Below are 12,564 nucleotides of genomic sequence, written 5' to 3' on the forward strand. Positions count from 1 at the left end.
TCAGACCCCTCCACGATCAAGTCCTTCCTGTTCTTCTCCGGGCTGAAGATGCGTCTTGGACCTCCCACGTATCGTCTCACCGATGGACTTCTCTGACGGGACCGTGAGTTTGGCCCTTAGGGCTTTCCCAGTTTGTTATCATTCCAGGTTGGGACTGATCCGGCTTGCTCCCTTGGGTTCCATCCCAGGTGGGGGGGGGGTCTCCTCCTGGACTTAAGAATTATGACTTTCTGCTGCCACAGCCTATTTTGGGTCCGGGTGATGGTATTCGGGTCTCCGTTGGTGGCATGGGGTGATGGTTCCCTCGGGCTCTGGGGTGGGAGGTTGACCTGGTAGGCCCGGTTGGGTGGGAGGGGGTTGGCCCCCATGGTTCTCCGGGTTTCTATGGGGAGGTCATCACGGAGGTTCCCGCTCCTGAGACTTTTAGTTTTACTATTTTGGTACCCCGTTCTATTATGTTCATTGCCTTTTTTGCCCCCTGAGGGCTTATGTTTTTGATGTTTACATTTGCAGCCATGTGTCCGGTGGTAGAGCCACCCCTAACTGGTATCCTTCACGTGTAGGATGCACATCACCATTGGCGTGACACGATTGCACTGTTGTGTATACTTTTTGTGTCTTTTTCATTTTTTCTTTCCTTATTTTATTTTTCTCCCCTGGTTTTTTTTTGTTCTTGTTTTATGCAGGGTTCCGGGACGCCATGGTCCGATCGCCATTGGGAGTGGAAATTGCTGGCTGCTTTATGCTTTTTTCTGCTGAGCGTGTTGCGCTGATGCCACCATGGCCTCGTCCCTTTGGAAAATACATTCACAAAATGTTCAAGGCTTCAATTCGCCTCAGAAGCGGGCTAAAGTTTTTCATCACCTCAAATCGCAACAAATTGACGTGGTATGTTTACAAGAGACCAGGTTTTCTCAGTCCTCCGCTCCGCGTTATCTTTCACCTCACTATCCCCCCTTTTACACAGCCTCGGCTCCAGAGAAGCGTTGGGGTGTACTGATAGCTTTTAAACGCAATCTCCCTTTTGTCTGTGCTCGGAATATAGCGGACCCCACGGGCAGGTATTTGCGTCTGCAAGGCACCCTCTTGGACCAGGAGGTTACTTTTGTCTCTTACTACGCGCCTAATCGTTTTCAGCATAAATTCTTTTTGCATCTTTGCACCATTGTTTCCCGACACTCCAAGGGTCTTCTTATTTGGGGGATTCAAATGTTACTTTGGATTCCACATTGGATAGGCACTACGCATGGGGGGCGGCCCCTTCTCATGACTTGGTGCTGGAGGAACGTATGCGCTCTCTCTTGTGGACGGTGGGGCTAGCGGACGTCTGGAGGGAACTTCACCCAACTGAACGCGACTTTACATTCTATTCCAATCCTCATGACAGTTTTTGTAGAATTGACTATATATTCATGCAGGTTCAGCAGCTTCCCTTGGTCCGGCGGATAACTATTCCCTCCATGATCCCTTGGTACTCCTCCTTGCCCTCTCTGGGTCAGAACGGCGCCCTTTTCATTGGCGCATCAATGACTCTTTATTGACCACTCAGACTACCTGCCAACAAATAGAATTTTTTATACGAACATACTTCACGGAAAACTCGGGATCGGTCTCTTCGGCAGTCCCCCTATGGGAGGCGCATAAGGCCACGGGTGCGGGGTCATGTTATACAGCTGGCGGCAGTCCGGAAGCGGGAGCGAGAACGCCGACTTTTGGAGCTTCATTCTTTCCTGGCCTCTGCGGATGCACAATGGAAGTCATCTCCATCCGCGGCCCATAAACGCGCTCGGGACGCTCTGGCGACAGAGTTGGACCTACTTGCCTCTTCGGAGGCAGAACGGGCCCTGCGTTGGACCAAACACACATTTTATTACTGTGCTAATAAGCCAGGTCCAATGCTGGCCAGGAAACTCAATTCTGTGGGGAAACCCCATAAACCGATCCGACTGCGACTTCCCACAGGTGGCTATACTTTTAATCCCCAGCAGATTGTTTCCTGATTCTCGGACTTCCTTACGCGCCTCTACGCTAAACCAGATCCCTTCCCTGTGGCTCAAGCAGAGGCATTCTTTCAAGATCTCCATCTTCCTGAATTATCCGAGGCAGCACAGGTGGCCCTCAACGCCGGTGTTACCGTACCGGAAGTGCTCCAAGCTATCAAATCTTTACGGTCCACCGCGGCCCCAGGTCTCTATTATAAGAAATTCTCGGCCCTGTTGGTGCCCTTTTTGGCTGACTATTTCAATGAGTTACGACGGGGCTTCTTGCCCTCTCCAGACGCGCTTAGAGTGCATATCTCCATGATTCCTAAGATGACAGATGATGTACAGGAACCGCCCATTTCTCTTCTTAATGAAGACCTGAAGATATTGGGCAAGATCCTTAGTTTTCGCATCAATAAATATTTGCGTAGCCTGGTTCACAGGGACAAAGTAGGGTTCGTCCCTGGGAGGCAGGTGGGTGATAACGTTCGTAAGGTGGTCCATCTTATACATTTTCTGCAACAGCGGAAAATCCCAGGATTCTTACTGTCCTTAGACATATATAAAGCCTTTGATTCTCTATCCTGGGAATATCTGCGATTTGTGCTGTCTCGTTGGGGTTTTAGGGATTCTATTCTTTCTTGGATTCAAGCCTTGTATTCTTCTCCTTCGGCATCTGTTAAATACGCTGGGTATTTCTCGGATCCCTTTCCTATTGGGCAAGGGACGAGATAGGGCTGCCCCCTATTCCCGGCGCTCTTTGTCCTGGCGCTTGAGCCGCTGGCTTTAGTGCTCCAGACCGATTGCAATGTATCGGGGGTTCCATATGCGGGACAGGAGTTTAAGCTGAACCTTTTTGCGGACGATGCCCTCTTGACTCTTACTAATCCCCTGACGATGCTTCCTAATTTGCAACGGGTTCTTGAGCGCTTCTGCTTGATTTAGGGTCTCCATATTAACTTGGATAAGACTGTCGCTCTCAATATTACTTTGGCTTCGTGCCTACAATCCCACTTCCCTTAAAGGTAAGCTTCCTCTTCTCTTGAATACTTGGGCATTCGCTTGACCCCCACCTATGACTCCCTCTTTGCTGCAAATTATTATCCATTGCTTAGCTCTCTATTTTCTCTTATGCATTCCTGGCAATTTCCGCACCTGTCTTGGATTGGTCGGGTTCATTCAGTGAAAATGACCATCCTGCCGAAATTGTTATATTATTTTCGCACCCTCCCAGTGCGGGTTCCCCCTCATTTTCTTCGGTTGCTTCAGGCGAAGTTTATGCGTTTTATCTGGGCCAATAAGCACCCCAGAGTCTCCAGAAATACGCTCTTTGCTCATAGACTCCAGGGTGGTCTTGGGTTGCCTAATGTAACTAAGTATTATCAGGTGAGCCAGATTGCCCCGCTGTCTATGTTGCACGCTTCCTCTGACGTTCCTTTCTGGGTCCTGCTGGAACTACCTAATTGTGCCCCTATCGCAACGTCGACACTTCTATGGCTTCCCCCTGCCCTGCGCCCTATGGCGCTGAGTCCGATGTTGCTCCAAGGCTTACAATTCTGGGACTGATGTAACCCTTTCTGCCTTTGTTCCCAATTTTTAATAACCCTCTTTTCCCACCGGGTTTAGATCACCCAAAGGCATTTTCTTGGTGGGTGGCTAATGGTTTTCATAGGTGCGACACTTTTTGATTTTTCGGTCCTTCCCCACCTGGAATTTTCTTTGGGAGTCCTGGGATGTTCCCCCGGCGGAATTTTTTCGATACCTTCAATTGCGGCACTGGCTGCTCTCGCTGCAGGGCACTTTCCCATACCAAAAATCTGCCTTTGAACAGCTTTGCCAGCAGTGTCCGGGCGCCCCGGGCCTTATCTCCCTTCTTTATGCAGCTCTAAACAGACGCTCATCGCATACTTCTCTTTCATATGTTGTTCAGTGGTAGCGCGACCTGGGAATGGCTGTGGATCCGGAGGACTGGAATAAGGCCTGGTCATACATAGCTAAATGCTCATTCAATACGACCACGCTGGAGGCAGCCTATAAGCTATTGGTATTGGGTTCCGGCTCGTTTGGCCCAGGCTAACCTGTAGTGATCGATGTTTTCGAGGTTGTGGCCATCGTGGCGATGTATTGCATATCTGGTGGTCATGCCCGAGACTGGTTCGTTTTTAGTCTCGTGTGTCTGGCCTCCATTTCACTTTATTCCATTTCTCCATACACCGGGATACTCGGTATGCTTTGCTTCATTGCCCCATACCGGGCATCTTGGCTCATCAGCAGAAGCTGGCTTCCTATTTGTTTTTATCGGCCACTAGAACAATTGCTCAGGCCTGGAAGAGTCCGTTTGTCCTTCTTCAGGGGTTGCGGGATCGTATGACCACTATGATGCTCAACAAACAGATGTCGAGTATATGAAATTAAACGTAAATTTTTGAAAATATGGGAGCCATGGTTGCAATATGCCTTTCCCACACTCCCCCCGGCTAGTATGGGGATGTAATGGCATTTGGCATTGGAGTTCGGTATTGGCGCTCTTGGACCCCTGCTCTTTGTTTTTTTTTTTTTTCCTTTCTCTCTTTTTCTGTTTGTTTTTGAAGTGACAGTGGACAGCTGCCTTTAGTTGTTATAGTCAGAGTTACATTAATGTTATTGTAACTTATGTGCCATTGATAGCCCCTGTGTGGGTGTACCTTTTGCCTTCTTGGAGTTAGAGCACTGTTTTCTCTATTATGCTTTTATCGGTGCAATTGATAGCCCCTGCATGGGCGTGTTTTGTTGCCTCTGTTTTATACTGTTTAAAATTAAAATTAATAAAAGCCATTGAAATATAAAGTAGCCTAGGTGTATCCGTCTGGGCCAGGACTTTTTCCTGTGGCTGTATTCTTCAGGGCCAAAATTATTTCCTCCTGGGTAATAGCTCTCTCTAAAGCCTCTAATTTTTGATCTGCTATTTTTGACAACTCCACCTCCTTTAGATAATTCTGTCTATTTGTCTTTTTTTCATCCTCAAATTCTTTTTGGTTTCTGAGGCTCACATCATACAACTTACTATAGTAACTATGAAACCTGCTAGCGATATCAGTAGTGGCGTACACCAATTCTCCTTTACCATCTTGAATTTTATCTATAAAATGTTTTGATTTTTTTCCTTTAACCTCATTAAATATTTTCCAGGTTTATTCCCCCACTGATATCTTTCTTTTGATACCCTATTGAGTATCCTTCTTGACTCCTGTTCCATAAGGTCTTTTAATTCTTCTCTTTTAATAATTATCTTCTGGTATAAATCTGAACCTAATTTCTTTTTATGTGACTACTCTAACTTATAAAGCTTCTCCTTCACCTTCTTTATTTTTTCCCCCCGTTCTTTTTTTTTTTAGCTCCTATCGCAATCAATATTCCCCTAATATATGCTTTATGTACGGAAACATCCTCGGTCTCATTGAGCTCAAAGAATTGCTCAATTTCCTTCCTTAACCTTTTCTCTATTCCAGGATCTTGTATAAGCATCTCATTTAACCTCCACGTATTTGTCCTTTCCTGATCAGCTCCTACCCGCAGTCTCATTGTGACAGGAGCATGAAAAGCAATGGCCATAACCTCTATATTGAAGCTCACCAACGACTCCAATTGTCTATGCTCAATCATAATATAATCCAGTCTTAACTACGTTCCATGTACTAAAGAGAAGAAGGTGTAATCTCTTTCTCTTGGATGTTTCACTCTCCAGGTATCCATCAATTGATATTGATATAATAGTCTCTTCAGGAATTTTAATTTCCTGTCACGCTCTCTCTGTGTACCTGATGATGTATCCAACTGTAGATTCAAACACAAATTAAAATCTCCTGCCATAATCAGACTCCTCTTTTTAAATTCAGACAGTTTTCTTAACACACCCTCCAAGAATGCTTCTCGGTTTTTATTCGGACAATAGATATTAGCTAAATTATATTCAAATCCTTGTAATTTTTCCTTCAGAAACAAAAACAGACCCTCTGGGTCCTCCAGTCTCCCATCCAGGGTAAAACTAAAATTTTTTGAAAACTCGATTGCTACTCCTTTAGCCCTTTTAACTGGGGAATCAGCATAAAACCACATAGAATAGTACTTCGTATATAACTTAACGTTTGTGTCATGGGTTATATGTGTCTCTTGTAGAAACACTACATTATTATTATTATTATACAGTATTTATAAAGCGCCAATAGTTTGCTCAGCGCTGTACATTACAGAGGGGGACAGAACATGTGACAGAACATAACCAATACAATGCAAAACATGAGGGGATTGAGGGCCCTGCTCTTTCGAGCTTACAATCTACAATCTTTCGAGCTTACATTCTACATGTATGGAGTGTTGGTATATTTCCCTATCCCTGTCTTATACCTTTTTGTCGGAGAGTTTAATCCTTTCACATTATAAGTCATATACTTAATCAAGCTCATTGCTGATGTTATTACACCACCCTATCCACTTTTCCAAACATAGACAACTTAAGCTGTGAACTTTCCCCCCCGGTCTCCCACCATTCCTCTCCCCTCTCTGTTCACGGACATCTCTAATTTTGCAAACATTTCGGTTTTTGTAGGAATTTGTGACATGGCTCCTTGTTGTTCTGTGACACTTTGCTCCATGACACTGTCCATGCTTATTAATTCGTTGATCTGGTTCCCTTCCCAAGAGATCTGGTTCCCTTCCCAAGATCCGATTGACAGTCTCGATTGATCTCCATCCAATTTTCTAGTTCCTTCTTTATGTTTTTCCTGGGTTCGATTTCCCGGAGGAGGCATGTATTTTTTAATTGTACTGGCCATTGAATTTTGTTGGGGTTTTTTTACTCCCCCTCATTTAGCTGGTTTACTTTTCATCACTGCTTGGCTCTCATTACTTTTCTATTACCATAGACTTCCAAGGACTGTCATATACAGTAGATGGTCAGCTGAACATCCCACCAACAGGTTACAGTATATGCAATACTATCGTCCTCAGAGAGAAAGGTCCCTTTTTACTTTTCTCTACTGATTTTTGCCACCCCTATTCAATTTCTTTGGGGGCCAGAATAGGTTAAACAGTTCCACTGCCCTAGGAAAACACCCCTCAGTATAGTCCTCAGTCACCCCCAAAACTGAGGTATGTATTGGATTTATCACACAGGCATCAGATACAACAAGGATTTAAATTTCCTGCCGTTGCCCACGGCAACTCACCATCTCCCTCTGAACCGACCGTTGCAGGCCATTCAGACCCTGTTAGCTCTTCAGCTCCCTCCAGCTGTGACCACTGAGCCAAACTTGCTTGAAAACCTGTGAGGGGACTCTGCTTATTCGCGGTGACCTGGGAAATCTCCTGAGATTTATTTCTCGGCACCTAGGGAGATCCCTCCAGTGCCCTGTCTCCACTTCATCCATGAGGCCACACAGCACTGCCGGACCTTTAAGGCTTGACACCGGTCACATGCCGCATGTCACATGGGGGGGAGTGTTCAGGCACCTGGATACCTCCAGCCGCCACCCCCTGCTCCCGGCCAGCCGGGCCCCGGGACTCCTTGGCACTTTATGGCCGCTGCTGACCACTGACCGTCCAGATGCCCCAGCAGCCCAAACTCCGCACGGGGCCTCCGACTCAGTCCGCCACCACCAGGATCACCCGACCGCCAAGACGGTGCAGCCGCCCCAGTTCCACATCCAGGTAAACTGGAGGGCAACGGGTGCTGGCTGTCTTCATTGGTGTGTTACATGGGTGGCGGGTGCCTAAAGCAGGGACCGCTCACAGCGCCATGTTCAGGTCCCTCTCCTTCAGGATGAACATGTCTAGTGTTGTGTTCTAGGTTTAAAGCTGGTGCAAACTGTACCAGCAGGAATCTTCTGATTCCTGCTGCGGCTCTCAGCAGCTACAATGCTCAGCATAAATGAGTACACCCATTTTGAAAAGTAAGATTTTAATCAATATCTCAATAAACACAAGAACATCCAAAATTTTGACAAAACTGAGTTCTATAGAACATTTGCTTGGCTCATTACATGAAAGAAAGGTTATTAATATAACTTTGATTACAAAATCTTCAGTTTTACTCAAATTAGTTGATGCAAAAATGAGTACACCCCACAACAAAAACTACTACATCTAGTATTTTATATGACCTCCATTACTTGTAAGGACAGCACCAAGTCTTCTAGGCATGGAATGCACAAGTCAGACATATTGCAACATCTATCTTTTTCCATTCTTCAAGAACAACATCTTTTGGAGCCTGGATGCTGGATGGAGTGTGATGCTCGACTTGTCTCTTCAGAATTTCCCATTGGTGTTCGATTAGGATCAGATCAGGAGATATACTTGGCCAATGAATCACTTTCACCCTGTTCTTCTTTAGAAATGCAACAGTGGCCTTAGATGTTTGTTTTGGATCATTGTCATGTTGGAAAAGTGCATGACCACCAAGGGCACGGAGTAATGGTAGCATCTTCTCTTTCAATATAGAGCAGTACAATCAATGCCCTGCATTTTTGGGAGTATATTGTAGTATAGTGTCCCATAGAAAATGTTGATTCTGAAAGGAATCTGGAAAATCTGTTGGGGTGTACTTATTTATGCTGAGCAATGTAAATACAGTCATGAACCCCGTTCATTATAATGACAGGTCGCCAGCAGCAGAACTTTGGGTGCATCCAGCAGCAATCACCGCAGGTAATCGCTGGTGACCTGCAACCTGTCAGTATAGTCGGCGTCCATACCTAGCTGCTGACATCTGCTGAAAGCAGCAGCAGGAATTAGAAGATTTCTGTTGCTACCATTCGCATCAGCCAAAATCACCAATACAACAGCCTCAGGGAAGACATCCCCCCTTTTCCTCCAGCACACAGCGGGTGACTTATAGCCTCTGCTCTGTATCTTTTTTTGATATGAACAAAAAAGGTTAAAAAACGGGATCCACTGCCAAAATATTACACAGATTGTATAGGCAACTACACCAGATAAAACAGAATGACAACGTTGCCATAATAAAACACCCGCCCCGGCACACAGACACACTCTCCACACACACTGGGTGATGCAGTATGATAAATGCAAAACGGGGGGCCAAAAGCTATAGGCCCTATTGGCAGGCTGCTGCAGGTAAAAGTAGTGACATCAGAAACAGAAAGGCATGGTAATGAACAGCATGGGCCCTCTGAATCAGTTCATACATGAGTCCCACATTAATGTGTGTATCTTGAAATAGTCCATCAAATTCAAACAAATGAGTATTCACCATTCCAGCATGTGGTCCTGCATAACATGTCTTCACTGGCAATCAGAATCATATAGAGTATGATACTAATGTCATTGAGGATACAAACAGGAGTTCCGTCACAAGTAATTAATAGCGGCTAACAACAGTGATCCATCCTTGGGTATAAGTATGATGGAAAATAGCGCAGCCCACTGTAGTGTACTGATAAGGGAGTTAGCCAGGTGTGTGAATGGAGTTTGACTTAACTGTCAGAGTCCACGGGATTGACCCCCATATGGATACAACCTGGTCCCATTATGTGGGCTCACCACTCCCGGTGTGATCACTGAAGAAATTGATGCCCAGTCCACTGTGTCCTGATGTGGATCCCGTACTCCATGCGAAGGTATAGATGCAAGAGACTGCAGTGTGGTGCGGTGGATGGAGAGGCCGCGTGGAGGTGTCAGAGTGTCCGGGACGCGGGCGTCACGACGCTGTGATGTCAATGCGTTTCTTCCACCGAGTCACGTGAGCTTCTTCAGGATACTGCGGCCTACCTCTCCAGGGGTTATATGGAGACCACATGTAATTTCCGGATTAACCCATAAAGGCCCACAGCTTTTAAATTATCACTGAAAACATTGTGTTTTGCTACAATGTCAATTTAAATAAAGAAAGTGAGTCAGTATAGAAATTCTAAAAGAATCAAACAGTCCATAGCAATGCATGCATTGCTAAATTTTATCATACCATAAAGAGTGACCAACATGAGGTATGAGGAACAGTACCCTGATAGATAAAATTCTACAAACATAAGTCTGACCAGATGTTTAAATTACAGGATATAGAGAGCATACAGTCAAGGTTCCGTCATACTTCTGTATGTTTTTTTGAGCCTGTAAATATGGAGGGTGTTTATCACATTGTGTGGAGCTCTGTGCTCAAATTTTGCAGTGTGTGTGATATTAAATCCCTGCCTCATGTTTTTGACTGCTGAGTAAATCCTTTGACCTGAGTGTTGTAGAAGGCTCTACAAGGAAAATGTCTTCAGATAAACAGATACAACTTATGTAGGATGATTTGTTTAATCTCAGAGTCACTTGAAGCTAGTCGCTTCACAAAGTATATTTGAGGATTTACAACCACTTTAATAGAAATTAGTATACATTTTGATTTTGAAAAATTATGATAAGGAAAATTCCCAGGATAGATAGATAGATAGATAGATAGATAGATAGATAGATAGATAGATAGATAGATAGATAGAGAGAGAGATAGATTACCTGCAATTTCTGAAGAAGGAGAACATCTGAAATCTTTTCTTTTTCTTGTTTGGCCTGTTTAGCTTTCCAGTATTGTTTCTGAGCAGAATATCTGTTCATGGGACATACCTTAAACAAGCAGTCTGGGAAGACATGGAAAGGGGAAGTAAGGAGATGTTTGTAGAAATAACCATTTGCAGTGGGAGAAAGGAAGTATTAAGAAGAGACTGTGGGAAGAGGGTTAAATCATTTATATCACAAATATTGGATCATTGTAATTGGGCCAAAAACCGTTAGAAAATCCAAAATTCTATTGCTGTAACTGGAACAGGAAGAGAGGGTTATATTCTTCCAATGGGGATACCTGTTTTGGTGATAAATGTCTAAGAGGAGAAAGTCCCTTGTTTTGAAGAGATTTCCTCTCATATTCTGTTATGTTCTCAGGAAAGGAAATTAAAAGAATCCACAAACAAAAGCCTGTTTTAATTGTTCCCTACTATATTCTAGTTTTAAACCTACTCATTTAAATGTTGCTACGCCAAACTGTTCCCAGATTTCCTTTTTTTGTTAAACTCCAGTAGCAAGGTCTCCTTGACAAGTAATTTAGTTCAGCATTTCCCTACTTTTAAACCAAAGACAGAAGGCTTATTAGGGTAAGTTGTAGCATAGCTCCCGGTGACAGAAGGGAAACTACAAGCCTTTCGTACGCAAGCAGCAGGAAGGGTTTTGCAGCTGCACACAGAGATTACCCCAAATGATGATAAGGGAAAGACACAGAAACCGACATCTCAATTTCTGTTTTGCTAAAGCTTGCCATACAGTAGTAGAATTTTGTTTCAAAATGTTCATTTTAAGAATGCTTGTTTGATCTTCTAATCATTGGTAGGATCAAAACAACATTCGTTTTCGACCACAGTGATGAGAAAATTCAAAGGAACCGGATGGAAAATTTTTCAGGAACAAAATTCTTTGAATGGTGAATGTGGTTTTGTTCAGAAAAAAACACTTGTCATGTTATTGAATGTACTGAGTAAAAATGTTGCACAGATGGTCGTACAAACATTCGTTCAAAAATCTACTAGCTTATGGAAAGCTTAAATGAAATATGTACATGATATAATGTGACCCCACCGTCTCTATACATTAGATTCACCTCGGTTTATTCAGAATATTTTTCTAAGTTACTAAACTAAGCTGTCCTCTTAGATGTGCCATCTGTTTTTAAACTTCTACCCAACATTCTAGGAATTATAAGACCAGCATCCTTATTAGCAAGTGTTTCTAAGGCCTTGTTCAAACCTATGCAGTTTGCTTTTGATGTGTTTCTTCAGTGCTTTTTGCGGTGCGTTTTGCTTTTTTGCACACACGTTTTTGATGAGTTTTCCATGTTTTAAATTGGTTTTTAAAGTGTTTTATGTTTTTTTTTCTTGTTACAGAGGAGTTGATTTTTGTTGTTAGGCAGATTCGAAAAACATAAAAATATAAAACACATCAAAAATGCACTACATGCGCTTTGGCAGTGAGTCTATTGAAGTCTTTTGAACCAAAAATGCACAGTGCTGCATTTAAAAAAGTCCCTGACCCTTTCCAAAAATGCAGCGGCTGAAAAAAATATAGATGTGAACGTGTCCCATGGGAAACCATGTTAAATGAACTAGTGCATTTCTGAAAAAAAGCAAAATGCACAAAAAAACTCATAGCTAATTCACACATGCGCAGTGAAGATTGAAGCTCAGGTTTACATCAGGTCAGGTTTACATCATGTTCAGAACAGGTTCAGGTCAGGATTTTATCCTGTTCACACATGTGTGGTTTCCAAAGAATAGCCTGTAAACCACATCTGAACTGGACCACACTGCTCAGAAATCAGACAGCACTCTTTTTCAAGAGTTTCCATTTAAAATAAGTGCAACAATTAAAAGTTGTAGACATTAAACTGACAGTGCTGCTATTTTCAAAAAGGAAAAAACAACTCGCTGCGGGTGATTGTCACAACATTATAGTATTAAACATTCAAGCATCTGTTTAGCCCCTGTAAACGCCAGAACTCCTGTTCGAAGAAAATCTGCTAATAGAAAGCAACAAAAGCTACGTACTGCATGTGCCTTTA

General features: G+C 43.6%; 1 protein-coding gene across 2 annotated transcripts in view; it reads right to left on the reverse strand.

The window, feature by feature from the left end:
• ITPR3 (inositol 1,4,5-trisphosphate receptor type 3) overlaps positions 1-12,564 on the reverse strand; it is a 465,627-nt gene that overhangs the window by 397,541 nt on the left and 55,522 nt on the right. For both annotated transcript variants that reach the window (XM_089673590.1, XM_089673591.1), the window contains exon 3: positions 10,476-10,597. In XM_089673590.1, the coding sequence (XP_089529716.1) occupies positions 10,476-10,597 (122 nt within the window). The remainder of the gene's footprint in view (positions 1-10,475; positions 10,598-12,564) is intronic.

This window comes from Staurois parvus, unplaced genomic scaffold, assembly GCF_062004578.1.
Source record: "Staurois parvus isolate SC_StPar_1 unplaced genomic scaffold, SC_StPar_1.0 ptg000142l, whole genome shotgun sequence".
NCBI classification, from domain to species: domain Eukaryota; kingdom Metazoa; phylum Chordata; class Amphibia; order Anura; family Ranidae; genus Staurois; species Staurois parvus.